At 43.1% G+C, this 26,791-nt stretch overlaps 1 protein-coding gene across 3 annotated transcripts in view; it reads left to right on the top strand.

Annotated features, from left to right (window-relative positions):
* MCF2L2 (MCF.2 cell line derived transforming sequence-like 2) overlaps positions 1-26,791 on the top strand; it is a 366,799-nt gene that overhangs the window by 87,713 nt on the left and 252,295 nt on the right. For 2 of the 3 annotated variants that reach the window (XM_040349451.1, XM_040349447.1), the window contains exons 5-8: positions 1,162-1,281; positions 6,294-6,410; positions 9,820-9,969; positions 21,157-21,281. In XM_040349451.1, the coding sequence (XP_040205385.1) occupies positions 1,162-1,281; positions 6,294-6,410; positions 9,820-9,969; positions 21,157-21,281 (512 nt within the window). The remainder of the gene's footprint in view (positions 1-1,161; positions 1,282-6,293; positions 6,411-9,819; positions 9,970-21,156; positions 21,282-26,791) is intronic. The other variant, XM_040349448.1, reaches the window with a different exon arrangement.

The raw sequence follows: 26,791 nt of genomic DNA, 5'->3' as shown, positions 1-26,791 counted from the left end.
CTGTGTCCAATCACAGTGGGAGCGCAAATCTGGTGGCGTGCGCCCCAGAGTCGATGACAACAATGACATACATGTACATGATTATACCCTTAAGGGCCGCCCTGCCACAGTACATGTACGTGGGGCGGTCCTTAAGTGGTTAATCAGTACAGTTTTCATCTGAAAATACAATACATATACAATGCAATACATTACATCACTTCTGAGTTTATTTTATTCTGTCGTACGAGAACGTTCGTAATGTTTAGTAACTTCTTCATTTTCAATGTGAGATTAGCATGAAAAATAAAAAATGAACGATCATTCGTCCGATAATCTCATTGTGTGTACCAAGCATTACTCTTAATAAACTCAAGGAAAAAATTATAATATAGGGATCTCTGTGTGTTGCTGTACTAGCAGTTAGCATACTATCTTCTTGTCTTCTCATCTGTGGTACATGAACACTGCTTGAGAAACATTTACATTTTAAAGTGGAGTTCCGGCCACAATTTCACTTTTTAAATATAAATACCCCTGTAATACACAAGCTTAATGTATTCTAGTAAAGTTAGTCTGTAAACTAAGGTCCGTTTTGTTAGGTTGTTACAGAATTTAGACACTTTATAAAATAGAAATTGACTGGGGCCATCTTAAGTGTGGGCATCATGAAGCCAGACTGTATGATTTCCTGGATTTCAGCCTTGCAGATCTCGCACATGCTCAGTGCTGCACAAGCAGTGTCAGATCAGGTTTCAGCACCTATGCTGTCCAAGTCACATGATTCTTTGAGACTCGGGAGTGCACAGACTCCTAGAAAGTTACACCCACTACATTCCCAGGAGTCTGTGCGGTGTAGGTTAGGAAGCATTAAGCACCTAGGTGCAGGAAGTGGGAAGATTAACTATTCTGCCTAGCAACAACACTTTGAAGGCATCTAAAAAAAAAAAAAAAAAAATTCGTAAAGGACTAATGACATTTTTTAAAAACTACTGATGTAATGTTATATTTATGGGTGGAACTCCACTTTAAGTGATGTTTATTAAAGAAATTCATACCCTAAAATAAATAATTTGCAGTCATATGAAGTAGCAAAAGAAAAAAATATGATGTTAGCTGAAGAATGGTCATCAATAAAAATGCCATCATTTACTAATTCTATACAAATGTTATTTTCTCTAGGGGGCTTTTCCGGGGAACCTGCAGCTAGTGTTTGTTTTGCGGCCATCTCGGTTTATTCAAAGGGCCATTTCTGACATTGGCATTAAACTCTACAGGGATGACTTAAGAATGAAGGTACCGGTAAGCGTGTATTTTCATCTTGTGTTCAACTTCCTGCATGCGCTATTCTATAACATTACATTTTACATAAATACTTAAAGGGTCACTAAAGGAATTTTTTTTTTTAGCTAAATAGCTTCCTTTACCTTACTGCAGTCCTGGTTTCATGTCCTCATTGTTCGTTTTTGCTTTGATGTTGCTGTAATTCCTCTCTGTTCTAGACACATCCTGGTTGCCTGTTTCCTGATAACCACAGTACTGGGAGATTTCTCACGGTGGTCACTAATAAAAGAGGTGTGATTACTGTGTGTAAAACAAAACTGGATTGGTGCTGAGGAGTTTTAGACAAAGTATCACTGCTCTCTATTGGCTGACTGCCCTCTAGTGGCTCTCTGTACATCAGAGAACCAGCAAACAACAGCAAAAACGAAACTACACTGCAATCACATTATATGATTGTTTTTTTATCTATTTTTAATCATTTTTAAAAGGAATCAGTTAACTATTATGTCTCTATGCCCTGTAAACAGTCATTTCAGCTAAAAAAACTTTTTCCTTTAGTGACCCTTTAAACCATCACCATTTCATATTAGCAGCTCTATGGTCAGCAGTCAGAGTTGCACCCTCTCCTCTGACATCCTTCAGTTGTCAGGCTATAAATTGCTGGCTGAAGAGCACTTGCATCCAATAAGGTGCAGGCACTGTTTGGTTATTTTGACAGGCAGTGGTGCCAGCTATCACAATACAATAGCCACAGTGGGCAATTTAAATACGATATCTACGCTATTTAGGCATGGCTGGAGGAATATGTTAGATTTTTTCTTAGTGCAGCCTGCAGGCTAAAAAAAATAATTGATGATTGTATGGCCAGCTTAAGCATAAAAGTCAGAAGCAGCAGTTGGTACATTTCTCTTTTGCAGTTTTAAAAGCTTTATAAAAAAGAAAAGGAAAATATAGTGCAGGCCAATACCCTAAGACCCCTTTCACACTGGAGCACATTGCAGGCGATATAACACTAAAAATAGCACCTGCAAAGCACCCTGAAACAGCCGCTGCTGTCTCTCCAGTGTGAAAGCCCCAAGGGCTTTCACACTGCAGCGGTGCGCTAGCAGGACGGTAAAAAAAGTCCTGCTAGCAGCATCTTTGGAGCGGTGAAGGAGCAGTGTGTATGCAAGGCAGGCTTGACAAGAATCGCGTCGAGAAAAACATTGTTTTTTTCCATGACATGATAAACGGTCGTGTGTATGCGGCATTAGCCTTTTTCTGACACTTGTTTCTTAAAATCAGTATTTTTTGCAAGAAAATTACTTAGAACCCCCAAATATTATATATTTTCTTTTTAGCAGAGATCCTAGAGAATAAAATTAGCCCAATCTTTTGGTATAATGTGAAAGATGATGTTGCGCAATGAGAATCGTGATCTTTCTTTTCTAAGCAAAAAATTGTGATTCTAATTTTAGCCAGAATTATGTAGCTCTAGTATGCACCATAGCAGAGTAGTTAGCCTTATTCCACAAAATGCATTAAAGTAAAACTATAGGCAAAACTTATTTTTTTTCATTTTGGATAGAGTAAGGGAAAATTATAACCCATTTTGGATAGAGTAAGGGAAAATTATAACCCATGTCAGTTAGCCACCTGTGCCCCACTGGGGAGATTTACCTTCACTTCTTGCCTAGAGATGGGAAGGCCAGGGAAAAAAAACGGAAATCTTTATTTGTTTTTTTTTCAAAGTCGCTTTTTTTTTCCGGATAAATTGGAAAAAAAAAAGTGTGAAATATGTTCTTTTACAATGATAAGTAATATATCTATGACATTGAGGGTTATTTACGAAAGGTAAATCCACTTTGCACTACAAGTGCACTTGAAATTGCACTGAAAGTGCACTTGGAAATGTAGTCCCTCTAAATCTGAGGCCCCGTACACACGACCGAACATGTCTGCTGAAACTGGTCCGCGGACCAGTTTCAGCAGACATGTTCGGTCGTGTGTACGGCCGATCGAACAGGATTCCAGCGTACATTTGCCCGCCAGACCGTTTTCGAGCGGGCAAATGTTTCTAAACTTGCTAAGAAACATGCCCGCTGGAATCCTGTCCGTCGGACATGTTCGGTCGTCTGTACAGACTTACCGTACATGTCCGAGCGGCCGCCATCCCTCGCATGCGTCGAATGACTTTGACACATGCGTGGAAGCATTGACCTTTCAGCGTCGCGCACGTCGCCGCGTCATCGTCGCGGCGACGGCGCGAACACGTCACCGCGCTGTCTGTCTGCGCGGATTGTCTCTCATTTCTGTATGATGGTGTGTACAGCCATCATACAGAAATCTCCGGGCGGGCATGTCCGCTGAAAACGGTCCGGCGGACCGTTTTCATCGTACATATTTGCCCGTGTGTACGAGGCATAAGGGGTAGATCTGAAATGAGGGGAAGCTCTGCTCATTTTATCATCCAATCATGTGCAAGCTAAAATGCTGTTTTTTATTTTCCTTGTATGTCCCCTCTGGATCTACAGCGACTGCACTTCCAAGTGCACTGTAAGTGCACTTTCAAGTGCATTTGTAGTGCAAAGGAGATTTGCCTTCAGTAAATAATCCCCATTGTATTCAAACTATATAACATGAAGACCTTAATGAAAGATTTAAAGTCTTAAACTATTGCACGTTCTCTCAGCTGAAGACAGCAAATCCTGGGATACAGTTCAAGTAACAATGTACAGTGTAACGCAAACTGGCGGGGCATCTTTTCATGCTGCCTCCCTGCAAAGTGCTGCCCTAGGCCTGGGCCTTGTTGGCCTAGGCCAAGATACAGCGTTGGCACTCACCCGCGCTGTGTTCTCCCCCTCTCCTCTCTCGGTGGCACCAGCAACTCTACTATGGGCACCTGGCTGTGACAGCTTGCATCTTCACAGCCGGGTGCCCACTGCGCATGCGCAAGGGGCACTGCACTCTGTGACTGATTCTGAAGTCTTCTAGGACCTGTCATGTGTCCCAGAATACTTTGGGAGTGAGAATGGATGTCAAAGTCGCAAAAGGGATGCCAGTGAGAGCAGGTACTTGTCAAAATACAGCTACCGTTTATTAACAGAAAAGCCTTGACTAGTACTTAGATAAAATGGTATGTGGGATAATGGTCATATTTGGGTTCCCTTACTATTAACCTGTGTATCATATGGCTCATGTGAGCATACTGTAGTCATTACTTCAAACCAGTTCATACGGTTGATATATGTACATTAATATCAGCACTTTTTCATTAGGGTGTATAACATTTGTCTGGTGATTAACAAACTGTGGCTACAATGGGGGGAATTCTATAAAGCATTTTCAACAATTTTCTGGTGGTATGGCCCTTTAAAAGTTGTAGAACCCCAGCAATAGCTAAGGTTAGACGCTATTTACAATTGTATTAATAATTACTTACTATAAAAGCCTATGTGATGCATAACTCTGGGTGCATAGCACATTAACCCTTAGCAATAGAACAGGATAGATTCTGTTTTGTTCCCAGGGCCAAATAGAGTTTTTTGAGGCCCCGTACACACCATAGAATCCATCCGCAGATAAATCCCAGCAAATGGGTTTCAGCGGATAGATCCTATGGTGTGTACACGCCAGCGGATCTTTTTCCGCGCATATATCTCCCCTGGGATGGATTCCAGCAGATCGAATATTTGCTGACATGCAGAACATATCCATCTGCTGAAGTCCATCCCAACGGATGGATCCGCTGGTCTGTACAGACTCACCGGATCCATCCGTCCAAAGGGATCCCCCGCATGCGTCGTAATGATTCGACGCATACGTGGAATTCCTTATATGACAGCGTCGCGCACGTCGCCGCGTCATCATCGCGGCGACGGCGCGACACGTCATCGCCAGAGGATTTCGGCGCGGATTTCAATGCGATGGTGTGTACACGCCATCGCATAGAAATCCGCGGAAATCCTCGAGAGGATTTATCCGTGGAAACGGTCCGCTGGACCGTATCCGCGGATAAATCCTCTCGTGTGTATGGGGCCTAAGACTTGTCATTTAGAGAGAGAAGTATCATTTTCTCATTCTGATCATCATTGTCCTCTACTCGTGTTCCTTTTAAAGCGGAGGTTCACCCAAATAACATCTATATAAGACCAAATTCTTTATACTTCTAACATGTACAGTAGGCACTTTTTTTTTTTTTTTTAGGCTGTACATACCTTATTATCGCTATTTTCATTCCGGCTTCCGGGTGCTCACTCCCGCGGGAGTAGGCGTTTCTATCCCGAGCCGCAATGTAATCTGGGAGTTCGCCCAGATGAGTGATGTCCTTCAGAAAAAGTTCCCCCCGGCGAATAAGGCCCCCCCCCGTATTGCGTAGGCGCGTCACGAGAGTCACAAAGTTTCCGAAAGTAGCCGAACATGTAGAGCTGCGAGTCAGCTCTATACGGCGCCTGCGCAGTCAGCTCTACACGGCTCCTAGTCGGTACGCAGGCGCCGTGTAGAGCTAACTCGCGGCTCTACATGTTCGACTACTTTCGGAAACTCTGTGACTCTCGTGACACGCCTACGCAATACGGGGGGGGGGCCTTTAACCGCCGTGGGGAACTTTTTCTGAAGGACATCACTCATCTGGGCGAACTCCCAGATTACATTGCGGCTCAGGATAGAAACGCCTACTCCTGTGGGAGTGAGTACCCGGAAGCCGGATTGAAAATAGCGACAATAAGGTATGTACAGCCTAAAAAAATTAAAAAGTGCCTACTGTACATGTTAGAAGTATAAAGAATTTGGTCTTATATAGATGTTATTTGGGTGAACCTCCGCTTTAAGTTGGATTTCTGTTTTAAAGCATTGTTGTTTGTTTCTGGGGATGCATTGACATTAGAAATGTATCATGTATGTCCCAAGTTTGTCATCTTTTCTCTTGTCTGAAATGTGTGTATCTAACTCATTGCTAAGTTAACCTAACGTGTCCATGTTTTTGTTTTGTACAGCTAAATTTTATTTTAATAATGACTAACAATGTAGTATCTAATGGTCTGCAATTACAGATTATTATGTTAAACTCTGTTTCGGATCTCCTTGGATACATTGACAAAAGCCAGTTAACTAATGAATTGGGAGGCAGTCTGGACTACAGCCATAGTCAATGGATACAGCACAGAACTGTAAGTAGCTAAAATTCATAACCTGATGCTTATCAAGAGTTTTAAAAGGCACTGTATTCCTTAAAAATATGATTTATTTTACAGATAGAAAATAGGATTTTTAATAACAGCTTACCTGTAGAATCTTTTTCTTGGCGTACACCACAGGACACAGAGACTTTAATCATTACATAGTGGGTTGTATAGCTCACCAGAGGTGATTGGACACTGGCACACCCAATGAAGACAAGTTCCCCTCTATATAACCCCTCCCATAAGGGAAGTACCTCAGTTTTGTAGCAAAGCAGTAAGGATCCCATAGAAGGGGGGGGGGCCTCTGTGTCCAATGGTGTACTCCAAGAAAATGATTACAGGTAAGCTGTTATTACAAATTCTATTTTCTTTTTCGTACACCACAGGACACAGAGCCTTTAATCATTGGGCATGAGGCCATATACTGCTGCCTGGTGGTAAACGTATGGACTGAAGACATTTGGTAAATGTATGGACTGAAGACCAAGTTGCAGCTTTACAGATCTGAGCCATAGAAGCCTGATGATGCACTGCCCATGAAGCACTTATTATCCTGGTTGAGTGCGCTTTAACAGGAAAAGGAGGATCCTTGTTCTTTGACCCATAATCTTGAATTATCACTTGTTGAATCCACCAAGAAATAGTTGATTTTGATGCCTCTTGGCCCTTTTTGGGACCATCTGGCAGGATAAACAAGACATCTGTTATACGTATCTGAGCAGTTGCTTACAGATAAACTTTCATTGCTCTCACTATATCCAGAGAGTGCAATAATTTTTCCCTTGCCGACTGTGGCTCAGGAAAAAAAGAAAGGTAAAACAATATATTGATTTAAATGAAATGTTGACACTACCTTAGGAAGGAAGGAAGGATGGGGACATAATACAATTTTGTCCTTGTGACAAATTAAATAAGGTTCTTTACTAGAAAGAGCTGCTAATTCAGAAACTCTCCTAGCAGAGGAGATAGCAATCAAAAAGGCCAATTTCCTACTCAAAAGAATTAACGGAATATGGCGAATAGGTTCAATGGGCTGCTTCTGCAAGACCGACAATACAAGATTCAAATCCCATGGGTACAGGGGAAGTTTGAATGGCGGATTTACCCGCAGTACCCCCTGAACAAAATGCCTGGACCAGGGAATGAGATGCCAATGGCGTCTGAAAGAAAACTGACAGAGCCAAGATTTGACCCTTAATGGTCAAAATTAGCACTTTAGATTTCTCCCATAGACTTTAACAGGGTGTTCAGCGGCTTTTAGAATTTGCCGCGAACACCCCAAAATTGTTCGTTGTTCGCCGAACAGGCAATGTTCGAGTCGAACATGAGTTCGACTCGAACTCGAAGCTCATCCCTACTGAAGAGATGACTTTCTGGCAGTTGCTTTGGTTTACTTATGAGGAAGAATGGGACACAGATGTGCAGAAACACCCAGGTTACACCCAGCTTATGACGCTCACTATAACTATATGTTTTCATTAAGGCCTCTTATACATGATACTCCTGTTTGAGCATCTACTTTTTCCGACTTTTTTTCACGTACGTATTTGCAAGTGTTTACAAGCATTTTTGCATATATGCATTCGTGCAATTTCGCGTGCAATTTTGTACAAATGCGCGAAAACGTATTCTCGCGTTCCCGTTCTGCACAATATGTAAATAACATTTGCGTGCATTCGCAAGTATTTGCATGCATTTGCACGCATGAGGCGTAAATTATTGACCAAAAAAGCTGATTTTTTTTCTGAAGAATGCTTGGCACTTGTTTACGCACCTGTGTGCATAGGCACATTACAATTAATGGGCTGTATTTTAGCTTGGTAAAACATCAGGCTGTACTGAGCTTTTTTAAGCTGCAGTGTGAAAGAGGCCTAAAGCTTTAATCCATTTACCATTTGTGTAATTTGCCCTATAGGTTTTTTTTATATGAGCTGCTCTATCAAACCAGAATAGCAGCAGTTAATTCAAACCGTTTTCTGCAGTTAATGTCTTTGTCAAGGCTTATTGTCTACTAGAATTTGTAGGTCATATGGCTTTTTCAACAGTGATACTGTTCAAAATGTAGTAACCCAAACAGCCCAGGCCTCGGACAGCACTTTGCAAGGGGGCAGCATGGAAAGAGTCCCCGTGGGCACAATGTTAGTGTAGCGCGAGTCTTATGGGGCGGACTGGGCTGAGAGGCAAATTAGTCTAGCGCCCCCATAAAGCGGCCGCACTGCTTCCGGTATGCGGGTGACCGACATTCCGCAACTGTGGGAGGGGGGTGCTGCTTCTAATTTTGACTGTCCTATCATCCTGGACCACAAACCTTTCTCACTCTGCTATATGTTTTCTGCTACACCATTGGCATGATTATATCTTCTTAGTCCTCTCCATAAAATTATCAGAAATTTGTGCTTAAAATAGAACTATAGGCAACACTTTTTTTTCATTTTGCATAGAGTAAGGGAGGGTTATAGCCCCTGTCAGTTTTTTTTCACTATCCCTGGCCCATTGCGGAGATTTCCCTTCACTTCCTGCCTCCATAGCCAAACAGGAAGTTAGAGGAAATCTATGCAAATTAAGAGAATCCATTGCCCCCCCCCCTCCCCAGGCCTTCAGAACTGGTGTCCCCACTCGAAAATTCCAGGGCGGGTCTTAAACAGAAAGGGGTGTGGTCTTGACAGGAAGCAGTGGGTCATATTTAAATTAGGGGGTGCACCAGTTTAGTCAGGCCTAGGGCAGCACTAAAACCTAAATACACTACTGAACCCAAAGTAACCAGATTTCATTTTTTGGTAGATCCTGTTTTACAGGTTTCCTTTTTTGAACACCATCATTGCTCTCTTGCATTGCTTTATTGATTAACAATGTATACCATTTCTAGGGATTTTGTGCTTTGCTGACTTTAAACACTGATAGAGCTGGGTTAGAAGAACCATTACTGAGCCAATTATGCAGGGGCATATCTGGGACTGTGATTCAAAAATGAATGTCCTCTTTCTTCGCAATAATGGCAAGGTCATGGTAATATCATAATGAGAATATATAGAAGGTAGAAAAGACTGCCATGTTTGCCATTATGTACTGTACTGAGCTATTAATTAGGAGATGCCTTGTGAAGCCTTGATTAACGTTTTACAACGATCAGGAGTCTAGATACATCACAGCCTTTAAATAAATCAGTCTTCTCTTTAGCAGTGGATTCAGTGAGCCGTTAAGTAGTAAGCGATGACTTGCACAAAATGAATGAGGTTCTGTGAAAGTAAAATACTGCCTGAATGTAACAAGCTTGCCACTTCAATAATATGAAGGGTTTACTGTACAAATAAATGAAAGCAACATCTGTGTCCTTTCCAAGTAAACACAAGTATTTCACATACCCAAACACTTTATGGTCTATTTTTCCCCATAACAGGCTATTGAGAGCTTTGCTCAGGTTGTGAAGACTACAGCGCAGAGTTTGCAGACATTTGGCACACGCCTGGCAGAAACGGAACTCCCAAATGATGTCATCTGCACTGAGGAGCTACTCGTGTCGCATACAGAGCGCCAGACCAAGCTCAAAGTAGGTGCTATATATACCTCATTATATTCATTCAATAATATAATATATATGTACAGAAAATCTAATTCATACTTTCATAAGGAAACAAACATCTAAAAAAAAACTCATGTAAAAAAAAATATTATTAAATACAAATACTAGCCCCAACAGTTGGGCACTGTTACAACATGTGAATGGCCATTTATGCAGTCACATTTATCTGCCATCCAGGACAGCTTACCAATTGTAATTGTTTGTTTAGACCAGGCTTTCTGAACCTTTTAACCCTAGAGGAACCCCAAAATAATTTTCATGTCTCGAGGAACCCTAAGGCCCCTTTCACACGGGCGGCTGTTTTGCCGCTGTTAAAGTATGTTTTGTTATTTTGAAATTCCAAGGCACAGCGACCACTTGCAGTTGTACATTCCGATTTAGCTGCGCTTACTTGCATTTACACGCGGCTGCGTTTAGCTGCGGTGTAACATTCTTGCCATTTCTGATGTGCTTCCTGTTTTTCTGTCCTTGTTGCCGCTGTTATCCGCAGCTTAAATAGTACACTGCGATTACCTGCGGTTATGTGCATAAATCAGTCCTGGACGCAGTCAGATTTTTTTTTTCTAACCGCACAAAACCCCATGTAACAAAATCGTTGCTAAATGCAGTGTGTGAATGGGGCCACAGGAAAGCGTTGTGTGAGTTTAGCTGCGGTAGAGAACTTGATCTGTCCGCAGCTAAAAGCTCAATTCTATCCGCCTGTGTGCAAGGGGCCTTACTAAAAACCAAATCATCAGGACTCAATAGGAACAATGCTCCTTATATTGGTGGTCATTAATAGGAAGAATGTGGTGTTCAGAATGCCACCCTTAAAGACAACTCCAAAGATATTTGGTGTCATGCTGCTGGCTTTGCTAGGTTGTGCTGAACCTTGAACTCCGTAGGCATCAAATAGGTGCAAACCAAGAAAAAGAAACATAAAGGGCCCAAAATGATGTGTGATAACCCCCAAGTAATGTCCTCAAACACTGTTTACCTAGTATAGCTGCTTGCTGACCAGCCGGCTCTGCTGGGCGAGATCCCGTAGCGTCACTGCCGGGCACCCGCGATCGCTCTTTACAGAGCGGGGACCGGGAGCTGTGTGTGTAAACACACAGCTCCCGGTCCTGTCAGGGGGATAAATGCCTGATTGTCTGTTCATACAATGTATGAACAGCGATCAGTCATTTCCCCTAGTCAGTCCACCCCCCCTTCAGTTAGAACACACCCAGGGAACATACTTAACCCCTTCCTCGCCCCCTAGTGTTAACCCCTTCCCTGCCAGTGGCATTTTTATAATACTGATCGCTATAAAAATGCCAATGATCCCTAAAATGTGTCAAAAGTGTCCGAAGTGTCTGCCATAATGTCGCAGTACCGATAAAAATCGCTGATCGCCGCCATTACTAGTAAAAAAAAATATTAATAAAAATGCCATAAAACTATCCTCTATTTTATAAACGCTATAACTTTTGCGCAAATCAATCAATAAACGCTTATTGCGATTTTTTTTTAACGAAAAATATGTAGATGAATATGTATCGGCCTAAACTGAGGAAAAAATAGTTTTTTTTATATATTTTTGGGGGATATTTATTATAGCAAAAAGTAAAAAATATTCATTTTTTTCAAAATTGTTGCTCTATTTTTGTTTATAGCGCAAAAACTAAAAACCGCAGAGGTGATCAAATACCACCAAAAGAAAGCTCTATTTGTGGGAAAAAAGAACGCCAATTTTGTTTGGGAGCCATGTCGCAATTGTCAGTTAAAGCGACGCAGTGCCGAATCGCAAAAAGTGACCTGGTCTTTGACCAGCAATATGGTCCGGGGCTGAAGTGGATAGGTAGTGTCACTCTAGTCAAAAAACGGTATACATATTAAAAAGAAGGGGTTTTGTCTTTACCAAGACAGTGAGGAACCAGAGTACCAAATGAGTGACACAGCATACAATGTAGGGATAAATAGAAAAAATATTACATTTATTGATTAGTTAAAAATTCAATAAACTCCCCAATGGGAGGTAATAGTTAAGACACATGAACATGACATATATCCGAAGGCCACTGCATCAAATAACCAAAGGATATGGCAACCCACAGCACAGGACAAAAGACAAAAAGCAACAAATAAAACAATCATCAAATGTAAACAATCATCCGGACGCCAGATATCTATGCGCCAATGTCAATGTTTTATTTGTTGTTTTTTGTCCTGTGCTGTGGGTTGCCATATCCTTTGGTTATTTGATGCAGTGGCCTTCGGATATATGTCGTGTTCATGTGTCTTAACTATCACCTCACATTGGAGACGTTATTGAATTTTTAACTAATCAATACATTTTATATTTTTTCTATTTATCCCTACATTGTATGCTGTGTCATTCATTTGGTCCTCTGGTTCCCCAATGTCTTGGTAGGGACAAAATCTCTTATTTTTGGATATCATCAAATAGGATATCATCAGCCACAGCTCAAGGAACCCTAGAAACCTCTGGAGGAACCCCAGGGAACCCTGGTTGAGAATAGCTGGTTTAGACAATTCAACAAAACTTACCAATAAATATGTATCAAGTCATCTTATCATAAAATAAATATGGTTATATAATGTCTATGTCAAGATGTGATGCCAGAATACAATGTAACTGATGCTGTCTGTGAAAATCATACTCTGCCATAACACCACATACAGCTTAAAGGCATCTCCCAAGCATGTAAATGTTTTTTTTTCCCTATGTCTCCCTTCAAGTTGCATAAAAAGAAGGGCCCAACTTTTAATTTATTTTTTTGCATTGGCACTAGTTCTCCAATGAAAGTACCAAGCTCTCCAAAACTCTGCTTGACATCTCCTTTTATATTAACCTTATAAATGAATTTTTCAAGAATTGTCCCACAGACTAGTTTTGACAGGTACCCACTCCCGCTTGGATCGCCTAGGAAATGCGAGCAAAAGTTCTCCTCTCCCCCTCCCTCCCTGCAGTCTTCTGGGACTTGTCACAGGTCCCAAAAGACTACCGGACCATTCCGGAGGCGCAGCAGGTGGTACAGTGTGCACCCTGCTGTGAAGCGTCACAGCCGGGTGACCACAGGTAAAATGATGGCACCGGGGAGAGGAGAGGGAGAGAAGCGATGGTTCGAGTGACCACATCGCTGGATCGTAGGACAGGTGAGTATTTGTTTATTAAAAGTCAGCAGCTACACTTTTTGTAGCTGCTGACTTTTTTAATAAACACAAAAATTACTAAGAGCTCCTCTTTATTTGGGGTTGGGACTTAGGTTTGTAGTTTTCAAACCTTATGCTCCATGAGCCAAACCCAGGCACATTCACTCATATCTAGCCATATCTTTAATTGTTAAAATTAAAGATAAATTTCACGCATTGGAAAAACTATCTGTAGCGGACAGAATCATTTTTAATGGGTTGAGTTTACTTCCTATATGTTGAAATATTGCAAAGCACATTCCCTCGGGTTCCTAATGTCTTTTTAAAAGAGCTAAACTCCTTGTTGATCCTTTTTATATTAGGAAAGAAGTGCCTCAAATTAAAACTGCCAACTGTCCAAAAGCTAAATGAGAAATTGGTCTATCTCTACTAGGGTTGTCCAGATACCGATACCAGTATCGGTATCGGGACCGATACCGAGTATTTGCACTAGTACTCGTACTCGCGCAAATACTCCCAATACCAAAATAGAATACTTTTTTTTTTTTTTTTGTGACATCGAACACAAATTGGATGGCACCATTGGATGGCACTGATAGGTGGCACTGGCATTGATTGAATGGCACTCATAAATGGATGGCACTGATAGGTGGCACTGGCATTGATTGGGTGGCACTGATGAGATGCACTAATAAGCTGCCTCCCTGCACTGATGCACTAATGGGCACTGATCTGCACTGATAGGTGGCACTGGCTAGCTGCACTTTTGGGCACTGGCACCGATGAGCTGCACTGACAGTGATCACTCCTTCAATGATATGTAGTTTTCCAGTACCGTATGCTAAAAAACAGCCCCACACCATGATGTACCAGTTCTTCATAATTCTAAAGAAAATATCTTTGGTCTGTATTGTGGTTTGAAAACGGTCACATCAAAAATTAAAAAAAAGTATCGGTATTCGGTATCGGCGACTACTTGAAAAAAAGTATCGGTACTTGTACTCGGTCCTAAAAAAGTGGTATCGGGACAACCCTAATCTCTACTAATTATCTTTGTTATGAGACTGCGAAAATTTAGTTCCTTGGCTGTATAGACTTCAGAGTCCTTCCATCTGTCATTTGTGACCATTGTGGTATTGCTCAAGACATCTAGGCTGGAAGAAACAATTCCAAATCCATAAACCGGCAGTCTTGGTATTAGAGCTGTCAAGGTAATTCTGCATTTCAAGAACTTTGTCCATGTGTCTTACACCATCATATTAGAATCACATGGCAGGCACTTAGGTCTTATCTGATTTACACACTAATAAAGTTTTATGTTTGAGTAGGTACGGGAAGATTCAGTCTTCTACATCCTTTCTTCTACAGATAACTACATCGTTAAGTGTTCTACTTAGATATCAGGAAAAAGTTATCTCTAGCTTAGATTGAAAGGTCATTGTGGTTTAATTTCTAATATATATTTAAATCTCATTGAATCTAACATGGGGAAAACAACCATCAAATGAGACAACTAGTTCTTTGGATTTTGTATTTTCCTCAGCACTACACAAGGTTGCGCTTAGATTGGAAGATCATCATGGTTTAATTTCTAATATATATTTAAATCTCATTGAATCTAACATGGGGAAAACAACTATCAAATGAGACAACTAGTTCTTTGGATTTTGTATTTTCCTCAGCACTACACAAGGTTGCTGAGCTCTAAATGTATTTACCAAACTTGCTCTACTCCTAGTAGCTTGCATAAAATGGGTCAGGTGGCTATTTAGGACTGCCTGCAAGATCTCACATACAGTATCATATGGGTATGCCTCAGTATATGTGTAAGGGGTAAGCGGGTAATGGTGGACCTTCCTCCATGTTCCCCACTAACTCGTTGGGCACCAAGTGTGGGTCAAATAAGAGGACTACCCCCGGGGTGGGTTTTCTGGGCTATGCTAGGCACTTGTACAGGGTCACTGCCATACAGATGGGATACCTTTACTTGAGCCACACTCATGACCATGTAGATGACAAACATGAACAAACTCTAGTAAACTCTCTTGATATCGTGTACACCAACACAAACACGTGTGCATTTAAGAGGGACACGCTGAGCTTATGTCCACATCCACCTGTCTAGCATTTGCCACTACCTCTCCCAGTAGTGGAAAAGGGCCCAGCCGTGCCCCTAGCATGGGCTCCATATGTGCACTCTTAACTTCTCGTACCTTTGCACAGGATGAGAACCTCAGTGGCGTGAGCCTGCTCCTGTTACTATGGGAGACAGACCACTTGTGGAGTACAGACAACATTTCCCCCTGCTGCTAGAGACTGCTCCACCTGACATAGGCACATGCTACCACAGGCTGCTTTGACTGACTGTAGACTTCCATTGCCCATGGCAATCACATGTAATGCCGCACCAGGATGACTCTTTAAGTGCTGACTCTTCATACCCCAATATGTCTAGTGACCCAAGTTGGAGACTATGTGTCACGTACCCGGTGGAGATTGAGCTGTAGAGGAAGCTTCTCTTGCACCTCCTGTCCAACACCCCTGGTATTGATGACAGGGCCGATATAGCCGATATAGCGGATGGCTTTGGCTGGGTCTTGGCAGGGACCAGGTGGCTGGAGAGTGCTGGGCCGGAACTGAGAACAGGAGCTCTGTTTTGCTGAATCAGCAGGTGGAAGCGTAGCTGGGACGTAAGCCAGGAGGTCATCAACAGCTGGACAGAGCAGGTACCGAAACGTGAGGCAGAGGCAATGACGGGACACATGCCAGGTTCGGTACACAGTCGGGCAATGAGGCACAGGAACATCAGGCAGAAGGAGAGTCAAGCACAAGCCAGGGTCACAAGTAGGCAGGCGGAGGTCAGAGGGAGGGTTCAGGCAAGCCGGGTCAGGATGCAGGAAACTGGTACAGATCAGGTAAACAGGCACTAGCTGAAAGACCACTCAGCAAAGTGTGCATGTCACTGGCAGGTTTAAATAGGCGGACTGGCCCCAATGCGCACACATGTGTGCGTGCGCCGGCTCCCGCCCGTGCGCGCTCACGCATGCACCAGTACATGTCCTTCCTTGTGCATCTCTTGGAATGTCCACGCTTGCGCACCACTGCGCGCTTGTTACCCGGGTTTCTCTTACACTATGAGTGGTGCCGGCTACTTGAATTACACTCCTATAAAGCGGAGTTACAGCCGTTTCTGTGTTTAATAATTTAGCAGCTACAAAAAGCTGACTGCTGACTTTTAATAAACACAGACTCATCTGTCCCACAGTCCAGCGATGTGGCTCCCTAGTGCCAGCATCACTAGTGTGGGCACCCGGCTGACAGCTTCCGGCTTCACAGCTGCGTGCGCACTGCACATGCGCGTGTCGTTCTGTATGTCCTGAATGGCTGGGCAATCTTCTGGAACCTGTGACGTGTCCCAGAAGAATGCGGGGAGGGAGGGGGAGGAGAACTTCCGCTCTAGACGCCTAGGTGGCCGGAGCGGAAGTGGGAGCTCAGGAGTCCTTAAAACAGTGGGTGGAACTCCGCTTTAATAATTTCAGAACAGTCAGAAGGCAAAATTGATGGAAACATTTTTTTCATATATTTATTCAATTATTTTTGAACAGACCTGTAGCAGCCTGCCAAAAACAGAGACCAGGCAAATAAATTGTCCCTTTTGCTCCCTGTCGGGCAGCAGCTGACTAGCAGTTTCAACTGGCTTACACATGGCATAATGTTATATCCTTCCCTTTGGAACACCTAGTTTTAGAGATTCCTTGAACTCTTGAATGCTCTCTGTTTGTTTTTCTTAATGAAGAGCCATGCTCTGACTACTTTAGAATTTGCTTTATGTAAATTCCATAAGGTCTGGTCGAACTGGATCGACGCGATCCTCGTCATTATAGCTGTCACCCCACTTCTGTGGCCTGGGAGGTTAGACAGATGACTCCTGGTCCCTCCCGTCCCTCTCCCCCCCTGTTCTCTCTCCCTCCCTCCTCGTCACTGTCCTCTCCGAGGAGACTTCTCCTCATAACAATTTCTCCCAATGCTTCTTGGACCCTTGAACTCTCAGGCCCCGTACACACGACCGAGTTTCTCGGCAGAATTCAGCCAGAAACTCGGTCGGAGCTGGATTCTGGCGAGAAACTCGGTCGTGTGTACACTTTTCAGCGAGGAAGCTGACGAGGAACTTGTCGGGCCGAAAAGAGAACATGTTCTCTATTTTCTTGTTAGTCAATGGGAAAAGTCGGCCCGCCGAGTTCCTCGGCGGCTTCCACACTGAACTCGACGAGGAACTCGATGTGTTTGGCACGTCGAGTTCCTCGGTCGGGTGTACGGGGCCTCACTTTTGGTAGCATGCACCAGTTATTGATAGGTTAGGACAGATTACTTGCTCCCACCAATCCCCCTATCTCTTATTATTGACTCTCAATTACAGATGTAATTCTCATCGGCGGCGACCTCACGCCTACACTGTTCTCAGGATTTATAACACCATGCCAGATGTCAGATTTTAGGAGCTAACCTTGCTCTGTATGTACTGTCTTGTTTGTCTAATAAAACCTCTTCTGTTAAAGAATTTGCTTTACAAGAGATGCTTTATATTTGCTTCTCTATGAGCATCCTTATGGCTTCTGCACCCTTGCAGTCATGCCCTGTGTAGGTGCTTCCTGGCGGAATTTGCATACTTGGAGATTATGGTGCCACTGCTATTTCAAGGTATCATGTATGCCTACTCGCAGTGTGTGTTTTGTTAACAGAATTACTGAGCTTCACTGCCCAAGGCACCTTTATTCATTTTGGTAAGACATGAATTAAGCCTCGTACACAAGATGAGAAAATCGCACAAATGATCATCGTCTTTTTATTTTTTTTTGCTTGCTAGTCTCATATCTAAAATAAAGAGGTTACTAAAGTTAAGAAAATTCTTGTACGAAAGAATACAACTTTGGAATTGATGTAATGTCTTGTATTGTAATGTATTCTCTCGTTTTCGAGCATACGTGTTCTTGGACTTCCAATTTTTTGGGATGAATATTGTACTGATGAATCGAAAATCGTATGTTCTGGAATTGTAGGAGAATTTCTTTTGCATTTGTCCTTTCGGATAATTTTGCATGAACTGTCGTGGTTGGCTTTCGAAAGCTGTGTACTAATGATCAGATTATCACACGATTGCTTTCAACATCAGTATTTTTCGTCCAGCTTTCTGATCTTGTGTACTAGGCTTTAAAGGGGTTATAAACCTATGTGTTTTTTCACCTTAAAGCATCCTATGCATTAAGGTGAAAAAACACCTTACAATGTCCAGCTCCCCCGAGCCCCAAATTTCCACGCGCGTGTCCCCGCGTCCTCCTCTCCATGGAGTCCCAGCTTTCATTGGATAGATTGATAGCAGCGCAGCCATTGGCTTCCGCTGCTGTCAATTAAATCCAATGACGCGGGCGCTGGGGGGTGCGGCCGAGTCATACACTCGGTGTCTATAGATGCTGGGTGTATGACTCAGGAGTGCGCCTGTAAGGTAACCCCCTCGGGAGAGAGCTTTCCAGAGGGGGTTATCTAATGCGGGGAGGAGCCACAAGAGCCGCCATGGGACCCCAGAAGAGGATGTTTGGGGCCTCTCTGTGCAAAACAAACTGCTAAGTGGAGGTAAGTATGACATGTTTGTTATTTATAAAAAAAAATACACAAAGCTTTAGTATCACTTTAAGGTCAGGAAACAAGAATATGCATAGAAGCTGACAGAGCTAGACACCTTGTGAACATGAGCCTTTAGGCAAAACAATACAAGCAATCTTTAATAGCATTTCTATAAATTTATTTTATTAGGTTATCTTAAAGCGGAGTTCCACCCAATTTTACTACTTTACATTAACAGCATTTTATACAGTTCAATCGTTCTACAATGGAATTTTTTCTCCTAAGGGTTACCTTGTTAGGAGGCTTTTCCGTGGCCTTTCCGGTCTCTGCCACCCACGGGTATGGGCGTCATTTCCCTGTCTCCTGGGAGCTGTGTCCTTATTCCCAGGAGTCACTGCGGATGGCTGCTGCTCGTTCTCGCGAGATTCGAGATCCGCCGCCGCCGCCCGTTGTGATGGCAACGTCCAAAGTTTACGGTGTCGCGCACCGTACATAATGTGCATGCTGGTAGCTCACCATCACCGTATTCTGCAACTGTCGGCTTGTGGGTTTCACATTCCCACAGGCAAGATGAAACCGGCCAGGAAGCAACTATATAAATTAGTTTTGTATAAGAAACCGAACATCGGTGGATATATTGGAAAAAATATGTAAGTGTTACATTTAAATTACATAAACTTACGGATTGTTTAAAGAAAAAAAAATTGAATTGACGTTGGAACTCCGCTTTAAAGGCCAACTCCATAGAAGCCACTGTTTCAATGTACTACACTGATAATAGACAACTAGCCTGAAACAGCTGCACGCAGTATGAAATTTAATTACTGTATAATATTGGACCATATCTGTACTATAGACCAGACGATTTGGGTTTACAGATGGCATAAAGGAATAATTTGCATCCCACAACCCATTATCCTTGTTTTTGGGATTTATGATGATAGTGAGACATATAGATTGACACCATGGCCCGGATTCAGAAAGGACTTACGCTGACGTATCTTTTGATACGCCGCGTAAGTCCACGGATGCGCCGTCGTATCTATGCGCCTTATTCAGCAAACAAGATACGCCTGAATTTTGGCTTGATACGACCGATGTAAGTCTCCTACACCGTCGTATTTTGGGCGCCCGTCGCTATAGTATACGCCGTTTACGTAAGGTGTACGTTCGGCGTATAGTTACTCCACCAAAAGCAGGGGTAAGTCATGTTAAGGTATGGACGTCGGAAACGTCGGAACAGCCAGCGTATTTTACGTCTTTTACGTAAGTCATACGTGAATGGGGCTGGGCGTAGGTTACGTTCACGTTGTAGGCATTGAGCTGGCGTATCTTAGGGAGTATATGCGACGTGATTCTGAGCATGCGCGCGCATGCACCGTTCGTTAGGCCCTTCATTTGCATGGTATCACGGTTAATTTACATGTTGCATGCCCACTACCTTCCTACTTTGAATTAGGCCGGCTTACGCCGGCCAATTTACGTTACGCTGGTGCAAATATGGGAGCGAGTGCTTTGTGAATACTCAGCTTGCCTCTCAAAGTTACGTCGGCGTAGCGCATATGAGATGCGCTACGCCGGCACAAAGATGCGCCAATGTATGTGAATCCCGGCCCTTCTGTTTAAAAAACACTCACTCCTAACCTGATGTTTACGTGCTCTTCCCCTTTCCTTCACTTGTTATTTTAAACCGATCGGCATCCATTCAAGTGTTTAATAACCTTTTAACCGTGGACTCAGCACTGCTTGTTCTCAAACTTTACTAACAAACTGTTCGTTGTTTTTCTTGCATTGTCTTATTGGGCAATTGTTGCAGTCACATTTATTGTTAACTGCATTCTCGGATTAAAATAAAAAAATAAATAAAAAAGAACACTCACTAATTATTGATTAAACTTGTTTATTGTAACAATTAATACAGTGCTTCAACTGCTAAGCAGGAAAACAAATATGTCAATCATCTTTATTCAATAAAAGAGCGCTAATTATTAATTTCAGCCAATCAGACTTCACTATTCTGTAGTCAGACCAGTACATAGTGGAGTTTGTTTGGTTTTCATGGGTTAGTGCATACAGAAGTTAGCACCCTTTCGGAATTAGAGCGTCGTATGTGTACCATGTTTACTTTTAAGGCCATGTACTTCTTTTATGGATCTGTACTTCTGCTTGTAAATATGAGACCAAAATAATTTTTCCAGCTTCGTCATGTATATGAAAAGGGGATATTTTAATCTCAGAAGAGACACATTTCCCTGCTCAGTATTCTCCTAAATTCCTCCTCATGAATATTGCAAGTGTGCTGTCACCCAAACAAAATTTTCCATGGAGCCCGGTAAAGAGACAATGTATAAAGCAAATAAGTAACCTCTTTGTAACAACATGATATTTATCTTTCAGGATGATTTAAAGCTAGCTGTGCAACAAGGTGGGACTCTGCTGACATGTATAAAGGAGCCAGTGTCCAAAAACCCAAGCTGCAAGCTGACACCGGATGAGCTGGAGAACATGGCTACTGTTGAAAGGTTTGTATAAAGGCACATAAGTCTGGTTTCTGAGCCTTTCTCACTTTAATACTAGGATGACAAGATGCTTTGTGAGATCCAGGAATTTTTTTTTGCGGATAAACATTCAGAGAGCAAAGTAAAGCTTGCTGCATAAGCAAATGGTGCTGAAAGTATTAAACAGCCAACAAACTTGAACTACAAATTGGTACATATCAAAAGCAAGTAGTTACCTCAAATATGTTATGCTGAAGGTGTTTATATTGGGGATCTCCAAACTACGGCCCTCCAGCTTTTGCGGAACTACATGTCCCATGAGTCATTGTAAAACTCTGACATTCACAGACATGACTAGGCATGATGGGAATTGTAGTTCCTGAACAACTGGAGGGTCATAGTTTGGAGACCCCTGCATGGATCTAGTAGCAGTTGCTACCTAAGCTAACTCTGTTTCTATAACACTAAAAACAATTGTGGCAAGACCCACTATGTTACACAGTAAGGCCTTGTACACACGACAGAGGAACTCGTCGGAAAAGACACATCGTTTTCCTCGTCGAGTTCCTTGTTAGGCTTGTCGAGGAACTCGACAAGCTTGCTTTGCGTACACACAGTCAAGACCAAATCTCCTCGTTCTCAAACGCGGTGACGTACAACACATACAATGGCAGGGGAAGTTCTATTCCACTGGCACAACCCTTGGGGCTGCTTTTGCTAATCTCATGTTACTGCGTGTTAAGTAAAAGTTTGGTAAGAGACGATTTGCACTTTTCAGACTGTTACAGCGAGACAAATGTGCTATCTCAATTACAAACGCTACTTTTACCGAAGGTGCGCTCCCGTCTCATAATTGATTCTGAGTATGCGCGGGTTTCTTAGCATACACACGATCGTGTTTCTCGTCGAAAACCAGCCCGACGAGGAACACGACGAGGAAATTGAGACTCCCGTCGAGGAAAAAGAGAACTTGTTCTCTTTTTTCCTTGTCGAGTTCCTCGACAGTTTCCTCGATGAAAAACATACACACGACGGGTTTACTCTGCAAAAAAGCTCTCCTACCAAGTTTTTGATGGATTCTGTAGAGGAAAACGGTTGTGTGTACAAGGCCTTACAGAGTTGGTCTGGTTGAAAAAAGACACAAGTCTATCTAGTTCAACAAATAAAAGGGGAAATTTTTTTTTACAATCTTATACTGTATGTAGCACTACCCCCGAAGGAGCTGCTTGTTTAGATTTGGGCCTGCCTCTACCTTACTGTTCCATACGCTCGCTTCAGGGGTTGTCCTTGAGGAGTTGTCCATAAGAATGTACGCACCAACACAAAGTCTCTTTCAAGGGTTTTATTAACAAAGTTCTCCAACAGAGGGGTAGAAGGACAGGGAAAGACTCAATACTTTCGCTTTGCGGATCACGGGTACCACTTAGATCCAGAGGATTAACTCAACTCCACACTGGATTTTAGCAACCACCAGATAGGCCCACTCTTACCAGCCTAGCAGCTGATGTGAAGCTCGACAAAGTTTCTGCCACAGACTCGATGAGTGTCGTCAGGCCGTCCCACGATCTTTTGCAAGATTATGTAACCGACTTCACACTCGATATAGTTCCAACAAAAGTTACATGACTCATGGTGCCAAGAATCTTTCAGCTGGACCGGCAGCACAGTGAGGTAAAACTGCCAGGGTACGTCCATCAATTGAATCCCACTGGTTCAGCTTCCTTCTATAGATAAGGTAGCGAAGGACAATCCCTGGATCAGTAGGCCCCAGAAACTCCCGGGCCTACTCTCAGTCGCTAGGCCTCGGGCCAGCAGGCCCCAAGGCTACAAAACAGCTTAACATACCTGAGGCCAGGAGGGCCCTCAGGTTGGGATCGGAAGATAAACCCCACCAAACGGCGTCTGTCCCTTAAGTACCCCTCCCCAGAATGCACAGCGGGTTGACCACGCCCCCTGAGCCTCTTCTGAGAGAGAGATACCCAAAGTATCCAGCCTGTTGCCTTTCCAACCGTGACCTGCGGTGACAGCGACACCCACCGTCAGGGGGAAACTTATGCAACCCAGCTGAACTGAACAGAACCAACAATTTAGAATAATCATTCTGAGCCAAAACTACTGCTCAGGCAACTATAATTTAACACATAGTGCCCACTCAATGGGAGCAGGGCGCTACATGTATATACAATCCTATACCACAGTTGATCCAGAGCAGGGGTCTCAAACTGTCGGCCCTCCAGCTGTTGCAAAACTACAAGTCCCATCAAGGCCTCTGCCAATGGGAGTCATGCTTGTAACTGTCAGCCTTGCAATGGCTCAATGGACTTGTAGTTTTGCAATTAGGGGGTTAATTTTATATAATTTATCAAAGTCTGGGTGATTTCAGGGGGGGGGGGCATTGAAATGCAGGAAGCGCATTATAATTTCATATTGGGACCTGGACATGAAAGATGAAAAAATTGGCATGTGGTGGATACGGTTGGTAGACCAATATGCATGCACTTAATTTTGTTTTGTAAGCCCCATGTTGAGTGTTAGGCCTAAAAACAATCTAAGTTCCTCCACTGTTAGGGGTCTCCATTCAAAAGGGCGGGCATGGCTTGAGCTCTGTTTTTTTTTCAGTGAATTGTAGAGCAAAAAGATTGGTTTGGTCCACGATGCATTGGGCCCTAATTCTTTGGCGTGCAATTCCCGCACTTGTACTGGGCCTTTCCTCCTGGGGTCTAGCAGCTCTTGTACTGGGCCTCTCCTCCTGGGGTCTAGGGCCATTGGCACTGCTGGTAGCTGCCTGGTGTTCAGACCGTCTTCTTTTTGGACGGACTACTTCCTCCTCTGATTCGGATCCTGATGTGCTGCCTTCGACGGGCTCATATTCCGAACCAGAATCAGAACTGGGTTGGTGAGAGCTCCCCGTTGCTCTCATCGGTCAGACTCAGAATTTGAGAGGCCTCTTCTGCAGTGTATACCTTTCTGGACATAGTGGCTGTATGATGGGTGACTCTGATGACGGGTGCTCTGATGGCAGGTACTTTGTATTCAAGGGGGGGGGGGCAATCTGGGCACAGTAGTACATACAGTAATGTGTAACTCACTATTCCAGCGATCTCCTCACACTGGATAGGTGTGTGAAGAGGAGAACCCAGCAACAGCCATTACACTGGGGTTTGTTGACATTAGTGACTGGCTGTGATTGGATACAGCTGGTCACGCTGTTTCCCACACTCCGTCGGACAGTCATCACCCTCATCGGGGAACGGCTGTGTCCCGCAGTAGCAGCGGGAAGCCGAGGATGTCATATGACTTCCGCCCTGGATGGGAGATCCCATCTGCGGATGTCATTTGACTATGGCTGGGTAATGAAGTGCTTAAAGCCACTTGCCTACTGGGCACTTTTACCCCCCTGCCCAGGCCAATTTTCAGCTTTCAGTGTAGTCATATTTTAAATGACAATTGCGCAGTCATGCAACACTGTACTCAAAATTGTTATCATTTTTTTTCACAAAAATATAGCTTCCTTCTGGTGGTATTTAATCATCACTGTTTTTTTTTATTTATTGCTAAATAAATGAAAAAAAAAGATGGAAAATTTTGCAAAACAGGTAATTTTTCTCTTTCACCGATGTGTGCCAATAAAGCTGCACTGATAGGTTGAACTGATTGGCAATGATGAGGCTGCACTGATGAGACTGCAATGATAGGCAGCAATGATGGGCACTGATAGGTGGAACTGATAGGCGGCACTGATAGGTGGAACTAATGGGTACTTATGAGGGGACTGATGGGCAGCACTGGTAGGCACTGTGTGGCAACACTGGTGGGCAAAGATTTGCGGCACTGGTGGGACCACACTGATAATCAGGACACTGATAATTAGTGCCCTGATTATCGGTATAGATGTCATTTTTTAGGGAAGTTGGTTGTCGGCTCTCTTCCCCTCTCCTCATGCTTTCAGCATGAGGTAAAGAGTGCTGATAACTGGGTTCTGTTGACATCCGTGATCAGCTGTGATTGGACACAGCTGATCACGTGGTAAAGAGCCGCTGATTGGCTCTTTTCCTCAATATGTGATTAGCAGTGTCCTCCAGACACTGCGATCATAGAGCGTGCTGCCCCGCAGCGGGCACAATCACTGGATGTCGTCGTATGACGGTGCCCCAGAACTTGACGACCATGCTGTAGCTGTCATTTGGCTATAGTGTGGTTGACAAGTGGTTAAAAAACAATAATAATAAGCAAGCGATTGTCAATTAAATAGTAAGGGGCCTGAACACTGCCCAGGGAAATATGTACCAAAGAAAGATATTTTTTTTAATTTCCACATAGCAGGGAGCAGCAATTTTAGGAATGCTTTAAAGTGGTTGTACACCCTTGTGAACCTCTGGCTTTCGTTTATATTCTTATTTATATTTTTTTTTCCGTATTTCAGCACGTTGCTTTAAAAATTCCCACCAAAGGGGAGAAAACAAAAAATTATTTGGGGGGGGGGGGGGTTTAAACAAGGGTAAAAAAAGGGGGGGGAGGACGGTGAGGGAATAAGAGAGGACAGAGGGAAGAACAACACCCCCCCCCCCAAAAAAAAAGGCGGTAATAGGGGAAAGAGAGAGAGAAAAAAAAGGAGAGGGTCGTGAACAGAGGGAAAAAACATCATCTCCCCCCGCCACCCAAAACACCATCCCCCCCCCAGTCAACTCAAGGAAATCTACTCCTTTACTCTTAGCCTTTTTCACTTTACATCACTACTCAGGCATATCTTTCATACTGCTGGATTATAGTCCTGTCTTATCCACACCAATCTTCTGTCGACCTTTAACTGGCACTTGTTGCCACCATTCTAGTCGTTGTAGTGATGCTTTGTAGTTATTCAATCTCCAATCCGGAAAGTCCACTAGGGGGAGCTCTAGCACCTCTATGAAGTGTTGGAAGTCATCTTTTGTTTTAAGGCTTCATTTCCATGGACGTTTTTACAGACACTTTTTTAGCCTTTTTTTACAGCTTAAAAACGGCTGTCCATGTTTTTTTTCTTTTTTTACATTTTTTTGAGCTGGAGCTCAAAAACGCAGCGGTAGAGTTTTTTAGCGTTTTTGCAAGTTTTTGAGCGTTTTTTAATGTCTGGCGTTTTTACAGCTCTAAGGCTGGAGCTTCATAAGTAGCTTCTGGGCATGCGCGGATGAAAAAACGTCTTAGAAAACGACGTTTTTTGCTACACACGGTCAATTTCTGTGAAGTAAAAAGTGCACTTTTGAAAAAGTTTTGGTCGTTTTTTACAAGACATAAAACAACGTTTTCCCCCACACACAGTCAATTAAAGTGACGTTTTTAAAAACGTCATTTTTTTTCATCACATAAAGTGATGGTGTGTACGCGGCATTAGTGTTGCTGTTTTCCCATTCCGGGTTGCTACAACCTTATATTCCCAGCGACATTTAACATCAGCTGCTTGTAGAACTTCCAACAAGGGTTTAATCATTCTGCATTGCATAAGAGTTCTATATGATAAATCTGGAAATAAGGTTGTTTGTGCACCTTCAAAATCAACC

Source organism: Rana temporaria, chromosome 4 (assembly GCF_905171775.1).
Source record: "Rana temporaria chromosome 4, aRanTem1.1, whole genome shotgun sequence".
Classification (NCBI taxonomy): Eukaryota; Metazoa; Chordata; class Amphibia; order Anura; family Ranidae; genus Rana; species Rana temporaria.
The sequence above is the reverse complement of the archived record's forward strand: the minus strand, read 5'-3'. Positions and strand labels throughout refer to the sequence as shown.